General features: G+C 40.9%; 1 protein-coding gene across 1 annotated transcript in view; it reads left to right on the top strand.

Moving 5' to 3' along the window:
• Nucleotides 1-26,230, top strand: part of RFX6 (regulatory factor X6) — a 50,118-nt gene that overhangs the window by 5,709 nt on the left and 18,179 nt on the right. The window contains exons 4-12 of the mRNA XM_063125454.1: nucleotides 2,207-2,268; nucleotides 10,636-10,713; nucleotides 11,875-11,902; nucleotides 16,081-16,188; nucleotides 17,210-17,287; nucleotides 17,381-17,494; nucleotides 19,346-19,395; nucleotides 20,111-20,270; nucleotides 24,701-24,845. Of these exons, the coding sequence (XP_062981524.1) occupies nucleotides 2,207-2,268; nucleotides 10,636-10,713; nucleotides 11,875-11,902; nucleotides 16,081-16,188; nucleotides 17,210-17,287; nucleotides 17,381-17,494; nucleotides 19,346-19,395; nucleotides 20,111-20,270; nucleotides 24,701-24,845 (823 nt within the window). The remainder of the gene's footprint in view (nucleotides 1-2,206; nucleotides 2,269-10,635; nucleotides 10,714-11,874; nucleotides 11,903-16,080; nucleotides 16,189-17,209; nucleotides 17,288-17,380; nucleotides 17,495-19,345; nucleotides 19,396-20,110; nucleotides 20,271-24,700; nucleotides 24,846-26,230) is intronic.

The following is a 26,230-nucleotide window of genomic DNA, read 5'->3' as shown; positions in this document are numbered from 1 at the left end:
TGTGAAACCAAGCGTATCATCAGACGAGCATTTTATCACAAGCTCGTTACTGGGCACTCAGTTTTTTCACGGGTCCTTTTGATGACACCATCTCCTTCCCGCATGTCTTCCGCCCTTTCTGCTTGTTTTCCTTTTGCAACTCCCGCCCCCTGGAAAATCTCTTTTTTGGCTGTAGCAAAACATGCCACCATTTCCTGCTGTGTGCAGGAGAAGCAGCAGGATGAACACATCCACTAAATGGGCCATGTGGCCATTGTTTACTTCTTCTTTCTTCCCCATGTATTGTGGGACAGAAGTGGGGGGGGGCGTGGAAGCAACGGTAAGGAAATGCAATTTCCTACCTGTCTGATGATAATCCAAGGCTAGATCTACACTACTGCTTTATAGTGGTATTGAAGTGCACTGATAACTGTTGGGGCACTTTACACATTCCATATGTCACTTTTCATAGTGTTAGTTCCTGCTTTTTATTCTGCACTATTCAAAATACTACAACAAATATCATTGTGTGTCCTACGTGGTATAAATGCTCAAGAGGGATATAGCGTTACCATGATGGGATTATAATGATTTGATACAAAGTGTAGATCTTGTCTTGGGCCTTATATTCAAATTCCATAGTGTGGGAAATGTAAAAAAAAAAAAAGTTTTTGAAAAGTCAAATTTCATTTCTGAAAATACTCCTGAAATTACTGGATGTTATCTATACCACCTATTTCAACTGTAGACATAGTGATTCATTTTCCCAAGGAAACTCTGGGAACTATAATTCTGTGTCAGGGGTCAAAATTCTTTGTTCCCTCATCAAACTATGGTTTCTAGGATTCTTTGGGGATCCCACAACAGTTAAGCTGGTATAAAACTGATGCAGGTTTGTAATGTAGACATTTGTAGTGGGCATCTTATTGTACACCAACCACCATTCCTCACTGCAACCTTAGTCCAAATGCCTGGTCCCTGCTTCCTCGCATCTCTCCAAGCACTGTATGATTCATGCAGCTCATCCTCATTCTTCAACCTTTGACAAGATAAAAGGCTGCTACAAAGGTTTTAAGAAAATGGCCTGGTTCAAATACTGAACAAATTTGTAAAGAACACAAATAAGTGGCGGGTGAAAGTATTGCAGTGTAACAGAGATGTCTGGAGGTTGTGTAGAGAATTTAAGTGTGAATTCAAATGGTAACACTTCAGTGCTTCTGCCCTTTTAATACCACATACAACCTCATGTGACTGAGAAGCCTCGGAGATATCCTATATACAAGAAAACACATTCTCTGAGGGTGGGTCCCTATGTAGACAAAATACATCCATGTAGTTGAGAGAGGTGTTATGAGGCTTAGGGAAATCCCACAGTTTGCACAAGTACAAAACTTATATATCTTTCGGGGGGAAACCTGAGAATCCAAAACAGCCCATGCTCAGTAGGCACAGAGTGCTGATTGAATGTTGTGGGGGTTGAGAAAACTAGGGGAGAGAATTGGAGAGGAAACATGGAATGGAATAGAGTCTTCTGGAAAAGGGCATGGCTGGCTGGAACCCTAAACAGAAGCACTCTTCATTAGAACATTTTGCTACTGCTCCTAGTTGACTAATATAACTAGCAAAACTGATTACAGACATCTGCATTGGTTGATCAAACATGCGTTGCTTGATTAATTAATTGATTATATCTGCATAGATTTTTATGGCTAAAATAATATTTTTACAGGGGAGAAAATGCACTTTGGTTTTAGGTAGTGCATGTATATGTCACAAACTTAGAAGAGGCATTCTGTTCTTGTGTGAGTGGAGAACGAATGCTGCTTCTACAATTGCAAACAGCTTTATACAGCTATCTGCTGTTTGTATAAAATAATATATCTTATAAAAATACATTGACTGCCTTTTAGTCAATTGAAAAAACTAATTAATCAAGTAGAATAATCAATTAAAAGTCGCAGCCTTCCAAATCAAAAGTACAGATAAAACTTGTAAGGTTGCATAGGCAACAACATAATGTTAATGTTGTTATGGGCCTACAGTGATGCTTAGAGGGAATTCCCATAATTAAGAGGTTTCTTCATACTGAAGATTCTGACAATGAGAGTGAGGTTCTCTGCTGTGTACAGCTATACAAATGTACAGATATAACCATTTGTTTGTTTGGTCAATACTACTTTTTTATCTTATTGATTCTAGGGTTTTAATATCTGACATTTCACTTTAGACTATTCGCCAGAAGTTTCCTCTTCTCACCACAAGGAGGCTGGGAACAAGGGGCCATTCAAAGTAAGACGTATTTCTTAACCTGTGTCAGTGTCTGTATTAAGCCATAAAATCCTTATGAAGACAATTGGACTTTGTGTATGTGATGAACTGAAAAAATAGTTCACTGAAAACATGGCAACTGCAATACGTCCTGTCCAGTTTTACTGGCTTGCATCCCGAGAACTGTGAACAAAGGAAGTCAGAGAAGAAGGTTTTTCCACCCTTCTTTCCCCCTGTGACCCTAAAAACTTTTTCCGGTGGGTTTGGGGAATCGCCTGGACAATATGTGGGATGGGCTAGAGGGGGGCAGAATCTCCCAAAATTGGGTAAAGGCAACTTTTACAAATGGAGCTCCTTGAGCAAGATCCCACTATATGTTTACTCTGAAGTAAGTCCCACTCAGCAAAAGCCGTCCTTTTCCCTGTAGCTATCCTTTAATTAGTAGATTCCTCCTGGCTTCTAGCCGATCAATTGCTTCCTGTTCACTTTTTGTGGCTGTGGCATTACCGAATTGTCCTTAATTATTCAGTTCCTGTTTCCTGGGTTCGGGCTTCCTATGCATACTTACCTGGGAGTAAGTTCCTTTGAACTCAATAGGGCTTACTTTTGAGTAGGCATGAACAGAATTGCATTCTTAACTGCCACTTTCAATTGTTCAACCAGATTTTGTTTTAAATTTGTTTGCAATTATGAAAATGCACATAAAAATAAAAATAATAATGAACAGTTTCTCTGGCAGGAAAGAGGAAGCTAGTAACTAACACCCCAAAAGAGGAACTCACTAATTCAAGAATACTGCTGCTGCCCTGAGGAGTGAAAGCCCTCAATATCATTTGGGGGCTGCCTTGACGGTGCTGCATTGGCACCATGTTCCCCCTAAACCCTGCATTTTTGCTCCTGCGGGGTTGCACTTGGTAATTCCCATGCCAAAGAGGGAGTGCGTGGTTTCTGGCGGTCATCTATATACTGGAACCGCCTCTCCACCACCACCCCAGCACTCTTCCTGGCTTCTGTCATCCAATCGCCAGTCGCCATCCTCCCAGAATGCCCTCTGGATCGATCATGGAGTGAGGTCAGATGGTGAAAGAGCCAGGGTGACCTCACTCCCACCAAAAAAATCAGGGTAAGTCCTCAACTTTTAACCACACAGCTTCGCGGAAAAGCCCCGCAGTGGCTGTGAATCTGCAGCTGCGTCATATAACTGATGCAGCACCGATTTGCAGCCACCGCGGGGCTTTGAGCCCATATAGACAACCCCTTGGCCAGTCCACCCTGGATAGGCTGGTGCTGCAACCATATTTTAAGAGGGGGAAATTCCACAAATGACATCTGTAGAAAGACAGGGCTTCAACAGAAAGAACACTGGAACGAAGTGAATGGCAATGACATCATTTGAATTCTCTGTAAAAATGAGATGAATGAAGGGTGTCCATTCCAGACTAAATGGCGAGCAACTAAAAATGCTATTATAGGATGGTTCATGAGCAGATCATTCTCTGGCACATGGATTTCCTCCTTAGTCCTGTCTCCCTGTCATGTTCCTATCTTCAGTAATGACTGAGCTGACTTTTGGTGATCTGTTGATGGTAGATGTGGTCTACCACACAAGCACTTTATGTACAACAACTTCTTTCTTTCTTTCTTTCTTTGATGGAAGATGAATCCTCAAAGGCTTTATAAAATGTAATAAAACTATTGTAAAAAATCTGAGGCATTAAACCTATGCACACTGGGAGTAAGCCTGATGGTACACAGTGGGCTTTACTTCTGAGTAAAGATGGATCCAAAACTGCGGCATTTTCCCCAAACAACTCACTCCTGGTGCTGGCATAGCCTTTCTCCCCTACTGCTGTCAATGGGGTGATGGTGGGAGTGGAAATTTTATGCAGCGTTTCCCAGTTCAATGGAGCACACAGCTTCTGCTTGCAATTGAGTATGTAATTTCAGCTGAGAGGAACCAATTGAACTAAACCAAGGTGTATCTTGTGGGGCAGGGTATTTTTGGATGGAAAACCAAATCAGCCATTGGCATGAAGTGCCCGGATGGAATGAAGCAGTGGTGGTAATAACGTCTATTGCAGCATTTTGACACACTATTTAACAACTCTGAGACTCAGCAGGGTTGCTTCAAAAATATATACATACATGCGTATATATATATAACTTTGTTGTAGGGAAATTTGTGTTTTGGGGGTGCTGTCAAGTTGCTTGCAGAAACAGTACTGGGGGCTGGTTTACACTTTCCTTTCAAGTTGTTCTTATGATCAAAATCTACCCACGTCAAAAAAAAAAAACCCATTTCCCTTTCCCCCAATCCCTTCCATCCTGTGAACATTGCTACTACAATCATCCTCACAGCTCCCATCTGACTGCATTTCGCTACAAAACCCAACACACCAGGAGACTGGATAATAACACTGGGCTTCTCTGCAGGTTTCTCACCCGCTATGCTCTCTCTGCTTCCTTCCCAACAATATGGGGACAACAGCATGGAGTTTGTTTGCACAACTGACACTGCCCAGGCCTTTTTCAGCTTCAGTGCTGAACAGCAGTGCAACAGCCCAAGAACAGTGGTGAGAACCCATTATCATTGGCCATGCTGACTAGGGCTGATGGGAATTGGAGAACAAGAATGTTTGTGGGTAACAGGTTCCCCACACCTGCCCTACATAATGAGCATAATCACAATGACATTTATTTATAGTAGCAGAGTATTTTTTTTAATGTTTACAAAATCAGATTTATTTATTTATTTTTAAAAAAAACACTGCATGAAAGAAGACCTGAGCATGAATTCCTGTTTTTGATTCTACCTTTTGTTTTGGAGTCAATATGCTACTTCCCAATCACAGGTAGACTAAAATGCTGGATTTCTCAATTATTTTCTAGGGGCAGCAATCACTTTTCCATGAGGAAGACCAAAAAAGGGGCAGGAATTCAAAATAAACCAGGAGGTTCTTTCTCTAGACAATGGGGATGTCACTCTATGATTTTTAAATATTCACAGTCCCCTAAATGTCAATCATAATTGTTTCAGCTGTGTTAATCTGTAGCGGGGGTCGCTGCATTAAGTGGTAAAAACACTTCCTTACCAGACATTTTTTCCCTTTTGGGTCTCTCCAAATTCACTACGGGCTCCTTTGGACAGTGACCAACAGCAATCAAGTGATTTGTAATTGAAAACTCCCGTCTCGGTTCAATGAAAGAGTGTTATCTAGTGGTGGAATTAATCCTGCAATTATTTTTAAATACTCAATTATTTCCAGTTTTGTTTTGTTTTGTTTTTAAAGTGAGATTACCTGGGGAAGGCACAGGAGATGTCCTGGAGGTTGACGGTGTCATGTAAAAGAATCATAAACTTCAGTGCATCATGAGCGTACAATAAATCGCTCATGTAGAGAATCTCACTGAAAGAAAAAGGATCTGTGGCACCTTAAAGACTAACAGTGTTTTTTAGCCCATGAAAGCGCATGCCTTAATAATAAAACACCATTAGTCTTTAAAGTGCCACAGACTCTTTTTGCAATCATAATTCTGATTTAACACATTGGCTAAAAACATTGGAAGGTGAGTACAGGCTTGTTTCTTACAAAATTATTGTCAGTCAGGCATTATCACTATTAGCTGCTAGCTCTTGCTATCTTCCAAGCTACAAACAGCTGTAGGGCCAAAATGGAAGTTTTCACATAACAAGAGGGAGAAAGAATGGAACAGTGAAAGAGGAAGAGGATGGAGCAAATGAAACAGAGGTGAGAAAGTGATGGAAAGCCAAGGAAGAAGAGGTCATCTCATAGTCAAATTATTATTATTATTATTATTATTATTATTATTAATAATAATAATAATAATAATAATAATAATAATAATAATCCTCGAGTATGTATGTCAGCCCTGATTCAGATCTGGTCCAGCACCCACCAGGAGGGGAGAATTAAATCTTTCTCTCTCTCTCTCTCTCTCTCTCTCTCACACACACACACACACACGGGTGTTAAAAAACAAAACAAAGAAAGTCTCCATTGGTGTCAATGGAGGATTTTTTTTAAACCCCACACTTTGTGGGTGTGGGTGTCAGGAAGCAAATAAGGGAGGGATTTACTCCTCCCCTCCTGATGTGCGGTGGTCCTAAGCCAAATGCCTTGTGTACTTACTCTAGACTAGAATAAGATAAGCCTTAGCTACATGTTACGTAATTAATGTAATGTGTAGTTTGACCCTCACACCCCGCTGCCCATGAAATTCCACAGGCAGCTATTTAGTGGAAAACTTAAACAATAATGGTTCCAATCCGCAGAAAGTGGGTTGCATGTAAGCCCTATTGAAATCAATGTGACAAATTAATTAGTCATGCCTAAATTAAGTCATAGGCTTTAGCTACAACTAACATTCTCTGGTTCGGAGCCAAGGTCAACAGTACAGCTGTGACTCCTGTTGAGGAATAACATGTGCATGTGGCATGGAGTAGAAACACTCGTGGGCTGTTTGAGTTCAAGTTACAGTTTAATTTCTTTGTAGACTTTGATCAATGCTAGATCTTAACTTCCCTCCACCATTTCTGAAAGGCATTATCTTATTTATTAAAAGTGATTTAGTGGGCTAATAAAACAGATATGGCAGCTGGCCCTGTGATAACGCGTTATTGCGAGTCCCTGAGCAGCTTAATCATATCATTGCCTTATCAGCCAGCGTTTGTGTCGGCATATGCTCAAGTCGGGGCTACTTGCCGCACAGGAACATATGTCAATGCACATGGGAAGGAAGGGTGAAAGAAAATGGCTCATTCCGTTTCCTGTGAAAAAGTCTTGATGAGAAAACCAAAGATTAGCATCACAACTATTGTTTATTTCCAATACATTAGGAAAGATATGACCCTAAAATAAATGGATCCAATCTACCCTGTTCCTCCCATAAATCTATTGCCTCTCCCAAGCCTACCCTAACCCTATGCCCTGTTTTATATCATATTTTAATTTTATAGACAGAAACAAAATGTTATAAATTGTAACACACATAAGAATAAATAAGAATAGATATAACTTTTGTAAACCGCTCAGAGAGCTTCGGCTATGGGGCGGCATATAAATGTAATTAATCATCATCAATATCATCATCATCATCATCATCATCTAAACCTCACTCTGATATATAGATATGGATACAGATATAGATTGCAGTAGAGATGCTTGAACGCTTCATCCCCCATTTTGGATTCGATCAGAGATGAACCGGTTTCCCCCAAACAGAAATAACTTGGCTAATACAATAGTCAGTAATCCTCCCAGTCAACCATCTTTCACCCCACAAACACCCTCCCTACCAGTCCTCGAGCACTTCAAACACCCACTTCTTGTCCTGAAAGCAGTGGGGCGGCCAGGTAATTTTAGATCCATGACTTAATGATCGGGGAGGGGAGGGGGATTTAGATGACTATGTGTATTACTTCAGCACCATATGAACACTTTTCTTGTCCCCACCTCAACTGCCATTCCATGTTTTACAGCCACTTCCACATATGTTAGAACAACAACCATTTGCCAACCATGATTTTAAAAATAAAAATGAGGCTCTGCTGCTTTGCATTTTAAATTCACTAGCAGCAGCAGCACAACAGGAATACAATGGAGTTTGCTTCTGCTGCTCTCATCACCTTCCACTCTCTGTGTAGTTATTTGGGGGAGCCCTAGGGGTCCCCAGACTTGGGCCGCAAGGTCAAGCTTTAGCTGTACCACTGCCTGAAGGACGTATTAGGCAATAGTGGGAACAGTTGTGGCATGTGGGGAGAAGGAAAGAAGGAAGACCCTTTGGTCCATCCCCCCTTCCTCTGCCATGTGATGCAGTGTGCCTACACTAGACAGACAAAGGGGAAAGGGATATACCACTTTATCTCCCGCCCTAGTAATGTGAAAGCCCGAAAACTGGGGAGGATGCGGGAGGACAGGGAGGAAAAATGGAAAAGCCATGCTTTGAGATAGCATATAGAAAAGGGGCCCTGCCAAAAAGTCAAAGGGAGGCTTAAAATTCTTCTCAGCCCAGTTATACAAGTCTATTACTTAGTGTAAAAACATTGTCTGTATATAGGAGCAATAACTTCGAAGTTTTCTTGAACTAGAATGAAAAGTGGCCTTCCCACACACGACAGAGACAGTCCAGGCTTGTTTGTTCCTGTATCTGTCCTGTTCACATATAAAGTGGGAGATAGGAGAGGTCCATTTTTGACATCAAAAGGTGCATGTGGGTGAGGGGAGCTGAACTTTGAGAGCCAATGTACTGTAGTGGTTAGAGTATTGGACTAGGAGTTGGGAGATCTGGGTTCTAGTCCCCACTCAGTAATAGAAGCTCACTGGGTAACTTTGGGCTAATCACAGACTCTCTGTCCAACCTACCTCACAGGGTATTTTATTTTATTTTATTTTATTTATTACATTTTTATACTGCCCAATAGCTGAAGCTCTCTGGGCGGTTGTGAGGATAAAATGGAGAGGAGGAAGATTATGTACACAACCTTGACTTCCTTGGAGGAAAAAGGGTGGTATATAAATGTAATAAATAAAATAAAATAAAACCTCCTGCTGATTTAGCTATTTTAATCTCAGCCCAGTATTGGAGTCAGGCTGAGGGAAAAAGAAGTCCAGGTGGCTGTACACAAAGAGCCTGTTCGGACAACACGCTAAGCCATGGTTAGGCCACTAACACTTTTGCAGCAAATAGTTAGTGAACGTGTTTAAACCATGGTTATGTAGCCACCATGGTTAGGAAAGGTTCACATGACCTGCCTAGAGTGACCAGATACAAAAGAGGACAGGGCTCCTGCAGCTTTAATGGGATCTATTGTGATGAAGAGGGAATTTCACCAGGTGATGCATGCATACAAATGACACCTGCTGAAATTTCATTTTCAATTCAACTGTTAAAGATACAGGAGCCCTGTCCTCTTTTCCATATGGTCACTCTACTACTTGGATACTGACTAATACTTGAGTCTCTGAAGAGGTCCTGCCAGTTAAAAGTAGAGAGTACTGGGCTAGGGGACCATAACTCAATGGTCAAGGACATTATTGCTTGCAGAAGGCCCATGGTTCAATTTGTTGGTGGTACCAAAGCAGAGGCTGGACAACCATCTATCAAGGATGCTGCTGTAGTAAAACTGAGTAAGGGATGGGACTAGGTGACCTTCAAGGTTCCTTACAGCTCTATGATGTGTTGTAATTCTGGTATTTCTGATTTAAGAAAAGGAACTGTTAGCAGGTGATGTGTAAGACCTGTGTCTGGGACCCTGGAGAGCCAGGCAAATTGAAGTAGATAATACTAGACTAGGTAGTCTGACTTGGTATGAGGCAGCTTCCCAAGATTTGTGGGCTGAAAGCAACAAGGCAGCTTCTTAGGACCATACTAGATAATGGGATAAACATGTGGTTGACACCAAAAAATGGCAGCTGAGTGTCTTGTCCCTTTCCCCCCTGTGTAATGTCTGCTTCAACTTCCCTGTGTCTTAATAACAGGGAACCCTGTCAGCAGGGATGGGGGAATATTAAGAGGACACACATGAATTCTAGTAGACATTATGGAGGAAATAATAACATGTCATCAAAGCTGAGCCAGAGGAAGCAGTCATAGAGGAGCCAGAGGTCATAGGCTGGGGTTTGATAGCCAGAAGTCAGAACAGGAAGCCAAGCCAAAATAAGTACTGTTCCCATGCAAAGTCTAAACCTGAACAGGAAGGTTTAGTAGTTCTTCCTGAGGAGGAGTAATGGCCATTACCAGCATGTCCAGGAACACGTGATTGCCCAGAAAATACTCTACATTGTAGCCTAGGGGCTCACTGTACAAGGCAGCAACGTTTACATCCCCGGTTTTAGCTCCTCCAACAGGTGCAAAGCATGAGATGCCAATTAGCCCTGCTAGATGAGTCTGGAAGGAGGCTGCTTAAAGGGAAATGTCTATGGCTTGGCTCAGCCAAATGAAATACCTCTGAGAGCTTGTATATCCTCTGCAGGCCCTAAGAGAAAGCAGTTGTCCCAGCTAAAGAATGCCCCCGATTAAAGGGAAATAGATGCTGAGAGACAGCTCAGAGCAGGTACTTTTTCCTCAGGGGCATTTGTGAACACTGCACCCATGTTTCTCATATTGAGTAGTCATGAGCTTTAGTTCAAATCCTGATCTTTAAAATGTGATGGGAAAAAGAAAAGTAAAAAAAGAAAATCATCTGCTGACTATCTCATGTCACAGACTTACTAAAAGATGACTCTGTAATTTCTCCATGGATTCTCCATAACTATTCCATGCTTCTCCATAGTAAAGAAATAAAATGTTAAGTATCAGTTCTTGTTGGCTTCAGCCTCTTTGGTGTCCTATAAATATAATTTGTTGGGTTCTTCCCTTCTACTACAGATATCACTATTATGGAATTGGCATTAAAGAAAGCAGTGCTTACTACCACTCTGTGTATTCTGGGAAAGGTTTGACAAGGTATGGTAGAATAACTTTTGAATTATAGCCAAAATATTGTTGAACGGTGATCAAAGATGAGGCTCACCTAGGACCAGTTCAAACATGAATGTGCATCACTTGATTTTTCATCACATGATTACCTCATACTTGATGACTGTTAGCTGAATGTATGAACGATTCCTCTAAAAGGAACTTTTTTGTAGTGATGTGCAGTGATATAAAAGTCCTACAGATGTGAGATGATACAAAAGTGATACCTTTGGCTGCATGTGGCAGGCACAGGGAACTGGTACATGCAGCATTTTCAAGCAATTACTAATTGCTCAGGTGCTGTGTGAATGACATTTGTGCTATCCCCATGATTTTCATAAGACTGGGTGATGGTAGCGACAGAAGTTATGATTAGTCTACCAAGCGGCTGCTATTTGCAAACTGACTTGCTTCAGATACAACCATGTAGGAAACTGGTTATGTACATCTTCTGGCCAAAGAATGAGAATGTTTACTCTTCATTTCTAACCAGTCAGTAATCCAAGTAATTCAGGCCATGGCAAAAAGTTCATTCAATGCACTCAACCAGATTGCCATGTGGTGACAAACCACATTGGGCCTTTTCACATGCGCATGGGGAGGGAAAATGGTATGGGGAACTACAGAGCAGGCAGAATTTATTTTATTTATTTATTACATTTTTATACTGCCCAATAGCCAAAGCTCTCTGGGCGGTTCACAAAAATCTCTCTGGGCGGTTCACAAAAATTAACCAAATCATGATGCGTGTGCCCGTCAGATGACCGCGGTACCATGCAGTGTCACATGGTTCCCTTATCGATAATCTCCCTGCTTCGTAGTTAGTCTGTTGTCCTCCTGCTGCTATGGCCACATATCCTAACAGCCACCGCAGCGGGAACTGGGTCACGCCAGACACTGTAGCCGGTGTGTGGCAATCTCGACCACAGAGAAAGTTCACACCAGCTAAAGCATCACTGGATGTTGAGGCCCTCCCATGGCTAAAGGTATTAAAGAAATGCTCAAAAAGATAAGAAAATAGAGAACATTGTCTAGGATTTGTTGCTTGTAATCGCTTTCCTACTGTACTATAGTATTAGTAGAGCATTCTCAAAACTGTGTTCCAATATGCTTTCCTGAATTAAAGGTAACATATCTTGGTTTTCAAAGGTTTTCTGGAAGCAAATTGAAGAATGAGGTGAGTAGTAGGTGCTCTATTATCTGATCTGTTAGGGATGGTTGTATTTGTAATGACAGGAACCTCAGGAGACAGAGAAGTCTGGTTATTCCATGAGGGAATTCTTTGAAACAACAGGATTGCACTTTTGCAGCCCAAACCTCTGTAGTCCTGGCCAGTTCTTTATACAGTTTTAGAAGACTGGAAAAATGCAGTCTTAATCCAGGGGAGGATTTGAAGCTAAATTAGGGGTAGTTGCTGTCTAGAGATTTTAAGGGTTGCTGGGATAATTCCGGCTATGCCTGGTTGTTGCTGGTTGTTAAGATGGTTGTTTTATGTTTTGCTGACTTGTTTTGTTGTATCTATTTTTGAAATGTGAGCATCTGGGAACTTTGAGAGATAGCTCTAATATAAATCAGAGAAATAATGATAAATGATTAAAAAAAAACCTAGACATAAGCTCCACTGAATTTCAGGGTAAAACTTACATTGACTGCAGCTCGGTGGTTTGCATGCAAAAAGATTATAGGATCAATCTCAGGGATCTCTGGTGTAGCTGGATCAAGCTAAATGGGCCACGGGTCTGAATCAATGTGGCTTCCTTCCTTGTGATTTCCCTAGTCTTATGTGACTTCTGCAAGGTCCTGATCTAGCAGTAAGTTCTGAATGCTTAAATCAATTTAAATTGATTGGCACCAGCCTTTAAGCACAACTTTTATCTAGATTTTAGGCTCACCAAAGAAATACAGTGAGGTTGCATCTTAGAAGTGTAAGTGCTAGGCTTGGGGTCTCTTGAACATGGTGCCTGTTAGCACCTCTCCTGGCTCTCTCCAGGTTCCCTGCCTCTCCTGATTTTTATTTCCTTTCTTAAAAATAAATAAATCATTATTCTTTTTAAATGGGAGGCTGGCTTGCTGCAAAGTGAAGGGCTGCCCTCCAGCGCCATATTTCTCTGGGTTCGAAAAAGTGCTTTTATGTTTTGCAGCTCAAACCCCACCTCTGTCTTGCACTTAGATTCTTGAGCAAGTTACTTTTCTTTTAGTCTCATCTGTTTGCCTTCTGAAAAATGAGTGTTTTGTGATCCAGCTTGCCCCCCAAGGCAGCCATTTTATGAATGGTCAAGCCCTGCATGGCAACCATTTTGTGGGAGCACCCATGACACTCAAAATTCCAAATGTATCCTCTGAACCCAAAACGTTTGGGGACCCCTGCCCTAGTCCATCCTTTTCCTGCCTTATATTTCTCACCTTTGCACAATCCCTAGTCCTATTGTAAACAGTGTTTCAGCAAGATCTTCGGATCCAATCCAATGAGACTAGTCATACCACTCTTCTTTATTTAAACCGTTTATACCCCCCACTCTTTAGATGAAAAGACTTCCCAAACAGTTTTTTATAAGATCTATAAAATGAGTCAGTCTTCACTTGAAAGCTTACAGCCTAAAAGAAACTACACAGAAGGAAAAAGGAGAAGAGGAGAGGGGGATCTACACTACTGCTTTTAAAGCACTTTAAAGCACTTTGAAAACGTTTTGAAGACTGTATATGCAGTGCGTCCTGGGCCCCAACAGTTGTCAAAACTGTTATAAAGTACTTTAAGATCCCAAGGAGGACAAGCAAACTTCAGGCAGCAATTGCTAAAGTTATATAGCAGTTTGAATACTAACCAGCTGGAAATAGTTGAGGGAAAAGAGGAGCCAAATGGAACGGATCTTTAAGCAGAGTCAGTGGGAATGTCCTTGCTTCCCATCTCTCTCTCTCTCTCTCTCTCTCTCTCTCTCTCTCTCTCTCTCTCTCTCTCTCTGGGATATTTCCTTATTATTCCTGTTTTAGAGACGGGGGGGGGGGGAAGGAATATTTATGGAATTATTTATTTTATATTGATAATTGATTCTTCTTCCATGGAACTGTGGGCCTGTTCTGACATTAGGGCACTGTAGTTAATAATACTTGCCCCATTATGTTAATTACTCTTAACTAGAGTTTTTCCAGGCCCCTCTTTGCAGCCTAAGGGCCAGAAATGTCCTTTACCCATCAATGAAAATCATGTACTCTCTCAGTATCAGATCTTCTTCTTGTGCATTGTCTACAGCCTCATCTCCTAAACACCACGACACAGTTTTTTCTTCCTCCTGAAGTAGACTGCATCAGTGAATTCTTTTAATCATTTAAATGTGCCCTTAGAGATTGCATGATTAATTAGGCCAATAATATTGCAGTCATTTACTTTCATATTAAGGCTGCAATCCTATGCACACTTACTTGAGAGTAAATCCCATTGAACTTACTTCTGAATAGGTACTGTATACCCAGGATTGTGCTACAAGTTGCCTTACAGTTACAACAAATGTTTTTGTCAGAAGAAACAGCCTTGGCAATGGGTTGAAATTATCTGAATAAAAGCTTCCGAATTTGTTAATTGCATCCCACGCAAATACGCGCATCACACTACCATCCTCATTTTACTCTCCATTTGCCAAAATATATTTAATGTATATTTGCATAATAATGTTTCCCAGATTGCTCTTGTTAAAACACACACAGAGAGAGACACCAAATGCTAATAGGTAATTGTTCAACTGCAGTCATATTGACTCATGACAGTCTTTTAAACTAGCTAATGTTTATGTCAACACAGAAGGTGAATGCACATCACTTCTTTCATTTAGCGCTTTATCTGTGTTTGAGTAGCCAGATAATTAGGCACAGTGCAGCCTGAATATCCTTGTTTTCTTAATTTTAAAAAGAAAGCAATAATTAACAAATCTAAAATGTTAATTGATATCCTTCCAAAATCATGAGATTGGCTTGGTTAGTAGACTGAACATTAAGCAAGGCAGCTAATTCTGAAATTGCCAGCATGGGACTCATTCAAAACCTTGTGGTAATTGGAATATACCTGGAAGATGTAATGGCCAAGGCAAAGTAGTTGCACTTTCTCTGTGTCACACTCTGTGCATCTGGATTTATGGAGTCAACTGTGTGTGTGAACTGGCAGGCAGCAGCTTTGCCCACTTTGTCAGTCAGGGAAGGGAGGAAGGTGAATGCTACCACCTCCACAAATCTGCGAACACTAAATTTTATTTTATTGGGGGGGGGGGAATAAGCAGGGAAGTGGCAGCAAGGCAGGATAGGAGTGAGAAGAGCAACCCTGATATACAAGAACAGGTGTAGTTGGGGCCTCCCAAAAAATACCTCACCCTGGCTCCTATCAAACCTGTATAGGCAGCAGCATCTGCTGAAGGCCCCAAAACCAAAGGGAGTCCTTCCAGTGTTGAGCAATGTGGACTGTTCCTCTATGACTCTTAATCCCCTTGCCTTTCATCTCACCCAGATTCCCCTTCCAAGAAATCAATACATTTTTAAAGATCTGCAAACACTACAAAATGAATATAGGAATCTTGCAATCATATGCTGACTATCATATCCTATTCTGAGTGGATCGTGTGAGTTTCCTTGCTGTGGAAACAGTGGACGCTGGTGGCTCCAATGCCAATGGTGTGACCACTGCTTGATGTGGCTCCTGCCTTTTATATACCACTTTCATAGTGCAATATCCTGCTTGGTGTAGATCAAGCCCAGGTTTCAGCCAGAACCAGTCAGAACTCTAGCTCCTTCAGACTTTTGACTGAAACCCAGAGCGGATTCACCACTCGACTGACATTGGAGCTACCAGCCTCCACTGTGTGGGAACTAATTTTAAAAATTCCTAAAGACTTTGAAAAATCCAGTGGATGGGGGATAAAGCCAAACAATACATACATTTTAAAGGCTGGGGGATGGGGAAATCTTAAAGAGGAGGCAACAAAGAGAAATTACCATTTAGGGAGGTGATTCAGAAAGTAGCAACCAGTTTCTTGATCTTTTCTGTCCTTTCTGTACTATGTTGTCCTTTTAATCTTTGGTGCTGGCATTTTTTAAAAATCATGTTCTATGCAGTCCCTGGCAGAAGGTACATAGCGAGCCTTGGGAATTCTGCACATCTGATTATTCTGGGAAGTGTTCCTGACAAATTGCTTTTGTGTGTTATACTAGAGCAGCAGCTTATTTTACTGATGCTGGCATTGGGTGCAACGGAAGCTTCATAATTCCAGCCCATCTTCAGTAAATCAATGCCAATTAGCATGGCATTCCTCAGTATGGGTACCAGTGTGGCTGGGTTACTGGCATGCATTTGTAAAGTTTTTTCACATATTATAGGGTGGATTCACTCGGAAATATTCCCTGAGCTCCAAAACTGGGACGCTCCTTCCAGAATTCCCCAGTGCTCAGCATCTTGTGCTGGACAGATGCATCTCTAAAGACAAGGTAAAATGTGAAGTGTTTGTATATTGAACTGACTTTTAAATCTGCACTTTTTATTCTAGTCTCTGCCCTCGAAGGCTTCAGGTAGTGACATGAAACAACTAGAAATGCCTATAATCAAATAGACTTGACTGATTTATAGAGGGAGCAAGCCTCTACTATCGCCTATTAACTGGCTTTCCATTGGAAAGGTGGTTGAATTATTTACATATTAACTTGCCCAATATTTTACAGACAGATGGTATTTGCCTTGACGAAGGCAAAACAAAGAAATAGTTAGGAGTCCTATCCGTTCCAAATACCAATGGATTAATTTAGCACTGATAAGATTCAGGCAAATTATTGGGGACAAATTATGAAGTGGATTTTTCTCTTGCCTTGTTTTGTCAATGAACATTTAATAGCCCTCTAGTATTTACTGAACATTTTAAAACTATGTACTAGTAACCAGGGGTTTTACATGCTAGTAGACAGGATTCTGTTTTAACTACCAGATTGTGGGTTTTTTCTTTATAGGTCTTTGCAAATTAACTCAGAAGATTTTGTAATGAATTTTATTTTTTATAATTATCTACAGAAGAGGAACATAAAAATGGCTCAAGGAGCATATATACTATATTATTATTATTATTATTATTATTATTATTATTATTATTTATTTATTTATTTATTTATATAGCACCATACATGTACATGGTGCTGTACAGAGTAAAACAGTAAAACAGTAAATAGCAAGACCCTGCCGCTTAGGCTTACATTCTATATCATAGGTTTCTATGTTAAAATAAGAAATGAATTAACAATACACCCCTAAAGATACTTGCCCAGAAGTAAGGTCTACTGAGTTCTATGGGACTTACTTCTAGTAAATATGCATAGGGCTGTTGGCCAGTTGCCCTTGATTTGATCTTTTAAGGCTGACATAACAATCCTGTCTCTAGAAGCAAGAAGATCTGAAGATGGAGGAACTGAAGATTTGCCCTGAAAGCTTTAATTAATTTAATGTTTTTAATTGCTAACTCAGGTGGATACCCTTATCATGATGTATAAAACCCACTGTCAGTGTGTCCTTGACAATGCCATTAATGGAAACTTTGAAGAGGTAAGACTTCTAGAAGCATATATCTACCTGTTATCAGCATAAGGACATGGCCAACTTATAGTTCATATTTGCGCTCCTCTTGCCTTTCCCTAGATCCAACATTTCCTGTTACATTTCTGGCAAGGGATGCCTGACCACCTTCTTCCCCTGCTTGAAAATCCTGTTATCATTGACATCTTCTGCGTTTGCGACTCAATACTGTATAAGGTATGTTGCATATTAACTAAAGTGGATGGATACTGAAGGTCTCTTCAGTGGCCTAGTTCTCAGGGAGGTGGGAAACAGTCATGTGATACAATCCTGTGTCTGAGTTTTACCACTTCAGACTGCAGGTGGGATTTGCATAGCTAAATAATCCTCCATATCCCCCTCCCCAATGTACGCAGACAACAGGCATGTTATGTATGCTTTCTCTTCGGTTTAAACATGCTCACTAACCATTTGCTGCAAAAGGGTTAATGGCCTAATCAAGGGTTAGCGGCCTAACCATGGCTTAGTGTGTTGTCTGAACAGTGCACAGTTGTTTGACACAAATCCAAGTAAAACAGTATGAGGAGGATGGAATGATAATTTGCTGCCCTTTGAACACTTTTGATTGGTGCATCTTCTGTTTCCTTGTGGCCTGTGGATAGGCTGAAGTGTGGGTGTTAGGAAGCTGAACAGTTCAGCCTTTGCAGTAAAAGTAGGGTGACCATATTTTGGAAACCAAAACGGAGGACAACATGGTCGCCCCCAAGGGGGCGTGTCCAGTACCAAGGGGGCGTGCCCACCCGAACATAGCCTTGGTCACATGTCTGATTTTACAGCACACATTTAAGACAAATCTGTCCTACATAACATCTTAATGTTAAAATCACTGAAATAAAGAACAAGTGAGAGATTCAATGTATCTGAAATTAACTTCACTCACTCCTACTTTTGTAGGTTTTGCTGTACTTTGAAGCTTTTGCTATACTCTGTGTGTTACATTCTCCCCTTCCCTCAAATATCTTTTCTGACTGTATCTTCACTCATTGCAAGCTGCTGTTGTTGTTAACAGGGTTTGCTACTGCCCCCAGATCTGTTTCAAATTTGGTATGGCTAAAGCTCTACCTAAAAGCTTTCATGGTGCCAACTTTCAGCTCTTTATCTTTAAAAATGACAGTTTAAAAATAATAATTTTAAAACCTCATTTTTAAAAAAATTCCTAAAAAAAATCAATGGATGAACAGATCTGTTTCAAATTTGGTGTGGCTAAAGCTCTACCTAAATCCTATCATGGTACAAAGATTCATCTCTTTATCTTTAAAAATGTCGATTTTAAAAATAATAATTTTAAAACCTCAATTTTAAAAAAATTCCTAAATAATCAATGAACAGATCTGTTTCAAATTTGGTATGACTAAAGCCCTTCCTAAGAGCTACCATTGTGCTAAGTTTCATGTCTTTATCTTAAAAAACAACGGAGTTATAAGCATTTTTGTTAATTCCCATTAGAGCTGCTCTTTGGGGGGGGGGAAATCCGGATTTCCCCTCCCCCTCCCGGATTTGCCATCAAAAACCCGGGCAAGTCTGGTCATATGGTCACTCAAAGTAAAAGGGTTTTGGTCCCTGCGAACACCTTAACCTATTAATTTCAGTGATTGCAATGACCACTTATTACATTCACTGAAGTTAGTAGGTCAAAGTGATCGCAAGGACTAAAACACTTAGGTCTGGGGCCTCCCTCAGGCTGTAATATTAAAAATGCATTAAATTACATTTGTGGGAAATGTGTTGTCTCACAAATGTAACTTAATGCATTTTTAATATTACAGCCCCCTGAGGAAGGCCTTTGAAAGAACATAGGCCACAACGCATCTGGCTTTGAAATAAAGAGTTTCCTGCATCCTGAGAACCTGTTTCTCCTTTTTTCTGTCCTGAAACTGACGAGCGCACACACACATGCGCGCGCGCGCGCACACACACACACACACACAGAAGATTTAACAGCACATGCCAAAAATGGAGGACAATTCTTCCAGTTATATGTTGTATTAGTCTATCTGAGATGCTCATTTCCTTGCTATTGTATTCAAGGTCCTTACAGATGTACTCATCCCTGCAACTATGCAAGAAATGCCAGAAAGGTGAGAAATGTTCTACCTACAATATTATTATTCAAAACATAAAGATGAACAGTGTGAAAATTGTTATCTAAGAACCCATCTTTTTTTTTGCTGATGTGTTGATACCTAAAGATGTGAATAATTGCAGTAGCACATGAAGCAGCTTCACTGGCGGCAGTATCTTACTTGATAATACAATTTATATGGATATTGTATGAGATCGTTATGTATTTATGTAATGAAAACGCCTCTTATATCATGTAGTGAGGTGATCACCTTTTGAAGTCGTAAATGTAATTCATGAGTTAAGATATTTTGTGGATCACAAAATAATTAATACTTTTGATCTGTGAGGCTCTTAGTTTTATTTATATTTCAGCTGCATTTTATTTGTCCCTGTCCAGCAAGGTAATGGAAGCTGGTGGCTCCGATTTTGACGGACTGGGGATCCATTCTCAGTGCAGTAAGAACCGGCCAAAACTCCAAAGGAGCGATCTAAGGTGCTGAACCTAGGTAAGGGATAGTGTTCAGCACTATGGAGAGATCCTTTAGAATTCTGACTGGTTCTGACTGAAACCCAGAATGGATTTACAGCCCCACCGAAACCAGAGGCACCAGCAAAGGTAATATATAGAATTTGGCCATTCAACATTTTTGTTTGGTGATACATGGTAAATTTATCTAAGGTCAATCCATAGACAGATTCCAGACTGGGTTTTCCCCCTTTTCATTACAGCTTATTGGCAGATATAAGAAATTTTGCTAAAAACTGGGAACACTGGATTGTTTCATCACTTGAAAATCTGCCAGAAAGCCTTGCAACAAAGAAGTTACCAATAGCACGGAGATTTGTATCTTCTCTGAAGCGTCAGACATCCTTTTTGCACTTAGCCCAGGTAATGCTAGAGTAAAAATCATTACAAAGTATGCATAATATTGTAAATTCAGAGGATGTGTCCTGAGGGGGTGGAGAAATGGTAAAATCTTGTTCCTAGAAGTAAATACTAATGAGGTATACTAAGTTCTGACAAGGTTGTGACAATAGCTACTAGTCCTGATTGCTATGTGCTACCTCAGGTATCAGAGATAGTAAGTTGCTGTGGAACATGGGCGAGATGGTGCTGTTGCATCGTGTTCTGCTTGTGGGTTCCTGGTCAACAACTGTTTGGCCACTGTGTGAACAGAGTGCTGGACTAGATGGACCCTTCGTCTGATCCAGCAGGGCTCTTAGGTTCTAAGTTTGTTGCTTGTGGACCAGTCATTTCTTTCTTTATGTTCTTTCCACCTTTTCCCCATCTTCCCTGTCTGTTCTCCATGGCATTAAAGATGTTGTGCATACTTTGGGGGGAGTCATGTGTGGATGATCCTACCTTGGGACAGAAGTATTAGAATTTATGAACTTCTAGTCTATCAATATTTAGTAGTCATGATAGCTAAATGGAGCATCCATTTTCAGAGGCAGTATGTCACCAATAATCAGTTGCTGGAGGGCAACAATATGAGTGGTCAATTGCTTTCATATTTTGTTTGGGGTCTTCCTGGAGGCATCTGGATGACCACTGCAAAAAAACAGGATGCTTGATTAAACAGACCTTGAGTGATTCAGCAGGACTCTCCTTGTGTATTTATATTCTTGGTCACCTGTACTTTCATAATTAAATGGAGCAAAAAATAACTGTATCTGATTTTGTACCAAAAATCGTCAGACAAGGGAAGCAACTGTTATTACTTTTACGTACCATTCTTTCACTCCATCAATGCTAATTTCAGCTTATTTTTCCTGTTGCCTCTTATAGATTTTCTTTGAAATTTCATCTGGGGGACGATGCTTATAGTATTAAGCATAATCTAAATTACTCTGTGGAAAATCTTGTATTTTATCATTAATATTTGTAAAGATGTTTTCTATAGCTAATCCTTATTGATGAGAAAGCTCCAAGCATGCTCCAGCCTTACATAATCTTGGAGATCCTGTAGGTCAGCTGAAAATTATTATAAGCATTTTTCACACATTTTGTGACTGCCTGGGGGTAACTGGGATCATACCCACTGTCTCCCTTTCCAAACTCCACACATTTGACTACTGTAAAAAGACTGAACAGAGCATTCATATGTAGGGTCTATATGTGCAGTCAGAGGCTCTGCCTCTTGAGAAGTGCAAGATTGTGCCGAGTCTCTACACATGTGCGGCTTGTATGTCTGGATTCTGTAATAACTTGGGCTGCTCAAGGATTTTGTTCTGTCCTCATTTTTAAGTGAACTGACCTGATTTGCATTTCCTGGACCAATATGTGGACTGGAAACACAGTTTTTCATTGGTTTTTGCACTTCTCCCAAATTTGCAACACAGTTTTAGCTCAAAAACGTACCAAAATCCATATACAGTGTGTGTTTGAGGTTAAGATGCATACAAAATGCATATTTTAGGATAAAATGTGTATGTGCATGTGTATTTGGTAAAAATAACAACAAATACATTAAAACAATGTGAATTTTCATGCAGATTAAAGGAACAGGATAACGGCTTTATGAGTGAACACATATGAAACTGACATGGACCAGAAATAGGCTGCTCTGTCCATCCTTAATACAGACTGTTGGATGAACAATTGTAGGTTGGGAGCAAGGGTGGTGGGTGGATCCCAATTTCCCTCTCCGTATATTCGTTGAATGTCTGGTAATGGTATTTAACACTTCTAGACAGTCAGGGTATGCACCTGAAGTCCTCTTCCCACCTTGGAGCCATCTTTGTTCCTTCCCCTCCCAGTTGGCTGTGGGGTGTGTACGGATCACAGCACAGGGCCCATTTTGTATATCAGGATTTAGATCAGAGGCGGTAAGGCTATATATACCAGTTGCTGGAGAACATGGAAGACGGGTGAGGTGCCGGATGACTGGAGGAGGGCTAACGTTGTCCCTATCTTCAAAAAGGACAAAAAGGAGGAACCTGGGAACTACAGACCAGTCAGTCTGACATCCATCCCTGGGAAAATTCTGGAGCAGATTATAAAGAAGTCAATCTGTAAACACCTTGAAATCAATGCAGTGATTACTAGAAGCCAACATGGATTTGTCAGGAACAAATCCTGTCAGACTAATTTGATCTCATTTTTTCATCGGGTAACTTCCCTTGTGGACTGTGGGAATGCTGTGGACGTCATATATCTTGACTTCAGCAAAGCTTTTGACAAAGTGCCCCATGATATTCTGATTAACAAACTAGCTAAAAGTGGGCTAGATGGAACAACTATTAGGTGGATTCACAGTTGGCTACAGAATCGGACTCAAAGAGTACTTATCAATGGAACCTTCTCAAACTGGGGAGAGGCAACGAGTGGGGTACCGCAGGGCTCAGTCCTGGGCCCAGTGCTCTTCAACATTTTTATTAATGATTTGGATGAGGAGGTGCAGGGAACGCTGATCAAATTTGCAGATGGGTGGGATAGCTAATACCCTGGAAGACAGAAACAAACTTCAAAGTGATCTTGATAGGCTGGAGTGCTGGGCTGAAAACAACAGGATGAAATTTAATAAGGATAAATGCCAAGTTTTACATTTAGGAAATAGAAACCAAATGCACAGTTACAAGATGGGGGATACTTGGCTCAGCAATACTACAAATGAGAAGGATCTTGGAATTGTTGTAGATCGCAAGCTGAATATGAGCCAACAGTGCGATATGGCTGCAAGAAAGGCAAATGCTGTTTTGGGCTGCATTAATAGAAGTATAGCTTCCAAATCACGTGAGGTACTGGTTCCTCTCTATTTGGCCCTGGTTAGGCCTCATCTAGAGTATTGTGTCCAGTTCTGGGCTCCACAATTCAAGAAGGACGCAGACAAGCTGGAGTGTGTTCAAAGGAGGGCAACCAGGATGATCAGGGGTCTGGAAACAAAGCCCTATGAAGAGAGACTGAAAGAACCGGGCATGTTTAGCCTGGAGAAGAGAAGATTGAGGGGAGACATGATAGTACTCTTCAAATACTTAAAAGGTTGTCACACAGAGGAGAGCCAGGATCTCTTCTCGATCCTCCCAGAGTGCAGGACACGGAATAACGGGCTCAAGTTAAAGGAAGCCAGATTCCGGCTGGACATCAGGAAAAACTTCCTGACTGTTAGAGCAGTACGACAATGGAATCAGTTACCTAGGGAGGCTGTGGGCTCTCCCACACTAGAGGCCTTCAAGAGGCAGCTGGACAACCATCTGTCAGGGATGCTTTAGGGTGGATTCCTGCATTGAGCAAGGGGTTGGACTCGATGGCCTTGTAGGCCCCTTCCAACTCTGCTATTCTATGATTCTATGGGTGGGAGGGTGCTGTTGCACCATGTCCTGCTTGTTCATCCCTGGCCGATGGCTGGTTGGCCACTGTGTGAATAGAGTGCTGGACTGTCAGGTGGACTCTTGGTCTGATCCAGCATGGCTCTTCTTATGTTCTTAGATACATATCTCTGTTACCAATCCACCAGTTCCTTCCAGAGATGGAGATTTAAAATGCAAGGGCTAGTTTGAAGAGATAGGCCAAACACCTACTTTCAGACTACCGTATTTCTTCGATTCTAAGATGCACTTTTTTCCCTAAATAAAGAGCTCTAAAAATGGACTGCGTCTTAGAATCGATGGCATCTTAGAATCGAAGCAATACGGTAAGAGGAAAAGAGGAAGCTCCTGCAGCAGCCTCGAGCCATGCGAGCGAGGAGCTGGTTGGGTAAGCGCCTGGTTTTTTGTTAGGCAAATTTATTCGTAAGTCCCATCAATTTCCATGGGACTTACTTGCGTGTTGTCGTCCCCTGGTGCACAGACAAGTAAAGAGTGGGACTGGAGAGTTAAGTTTACTCTTTGTTTCAACGCCCCCCCTTCTTCCCGCGCAAACGGCAGTTTCTTCTCTCACAGAGGGAAAAAAGAAAAGGACACAACCATTAGAAGAAAGGTGGGGAGGTTGGCTGGGCGGTGAGGGAAGTATTTCTTTGATTCTAAGATGCCCTTTTTTCTCAAATAAACATCTCTAAAAATGGGGTGCGTCTTAGAATCGATGGCGTCTTAGAATCGAAGAAATACGGTAGTTCTCTGTTTGCTGCTGGGGCATCTAACAAGGGCTAATTTTATCGCACCTGAACTTTGACTATCGATCTGATATCAATTGTGAGAGCTTTGCTTTTGGTGTTAATTCCATTTTGTCCATGCCACATACTAATGCTTAAGTAGAACGAAATAATAACCATTATCTGATCCTGTACAAAAATGCATTATTCACAACACCAAGATAAAGGGACACCGCACCCTTCACTCCCCCATCAATTTCAGATTTTTTCCCCTGTTGCCTGTTCACAGATTGCTAGACCAGCTCTTTTCGATCAACATATAGTGAATGCCATGGTCACTGATATTGAGAAAGTAGATCTGTACAGCATTGGATCTCAGGCGCTACTCACAATCTCAGGAAGCATGGACTCTGATGGGGAAGGTTACATTGAATGTAAGTTTATGGTCATATTAGAAAATATTGCTGATTCCCACAACTAGAATATCTTTTTTCATATGTAATAGTAAAAAGTACATTTTTTACTCTTTTTTACTTTTTACTCTTGCGCTTTTCGCATCATGTATGAATGCTTTTAATACGAAAATCAAATGTTCCTCCCAGACTGTCTGGGTTTTATTTTGCATTAGGAGCCAACTCGAAACAAAGTTGATGTACATCTCATGTGTGAAAATGCACCTTCTTCTGTAGATGTTTGCTGCAGACACCTGAAGCTCCATGCAAGCAGAAGCTTTTCAATTCACTTCAGTGGTGGGAGGAGCTCCATGCTCATTAGACCATTGCATGCACGTAACTGTCTTTGCCACTGAAATAAATACGGAGCTAACCTAGTTTCATGGAGCTATATATGTGCTTTGGAAAGTGATAGAGCATTGGATCAGGTGACTGTATATGATTGAAAATATTGTGTGAATTTATTTGCCTGTTTCGATTCCCACCCCCACTCTAAAGAAAAGCATCTTGATATTTCAGGCTTTTGGTGAAATCATTTCAGCACCATTGACATACTGAATTTTTCTTTGGTGATGAACTCAGTATTTTATCTTGCTCTTCAGCCAAAAACGGCTCCCAGACCATGTTACAAAGACATGGTGATTTGGCTAATATCCTTGTGTCTGGCTCCATTCTTTGATTCTCTGTGTGGCAGTGAAAGTAATTTATCACATGAGGACTACTCAGATTTAGTTTCTGAAGTGGCTTTTGATACCTTGTTAAAGCAATAGCTCAAAGACATATTTACATTTTCAGTGTGGCTTCTTTTCCTCTTTGTTGTTTATTCCATTCTCTTGTTCTACTTGCACAGATTTCTCTTTGCTATGAGACAGACAAGGATTGATTAATTCACAGCAGAAGTGCAAATGTTATCTAACTCTACAAGGTGCAACCCCACTTATTGAGGGCTGCTCTGAACTCTGAGTAGGTCAGAGGGTGCAATGACACTATGAAGAGTTTATGGTATTTTACTTCTAAGTTGCTCAAAATCACTCTTAGTGTGTGTCCCAAGGAACAGCGAGAGATCAGACATAATCTACCCAGAAGTAAGTATTTTAAGTCCTACGTATTTCAGCGGGAGAGTTAAGCATTTACTTAAATCTCTCCCACTGAAATTAAAGGACTTAAAAATGCCTAACTTTGGCTGTCCTGTATCAAGGTTTTTCTCATCAATCAAGCTAAGTAGAAGTTCAAAGGACTGGCTGAAAATTCGCAAAACAAAATCCAAATTTACTCCCAGTTTGCAAAACATTTCCAATTTTTATACTCCGTACAATACTAGTTATTGTACTTGTTACTCAACTACTTCTGCCCCAAGATACCAGCTG

This window comes from Elgaria multicarinata, chromosome 4 (genome assembly GCF_023053635.1).
Source record: "Elgaria multicarinata webbii isolate HBS135686 ecotype San Diego chromosome 4, rElgMul1.1.pri, whole genome shotgun sequence".
NCBI lineage: Eukaryota > Metazoa > Chordata > Lepidosauria > Squamata > Anguidae > Elgaria > Elgaria multicarinata.
Note: the sequence above shows the minus strand (reverse complement) of the source record. Positions and strands in the feature narration are given on the sequence as shown.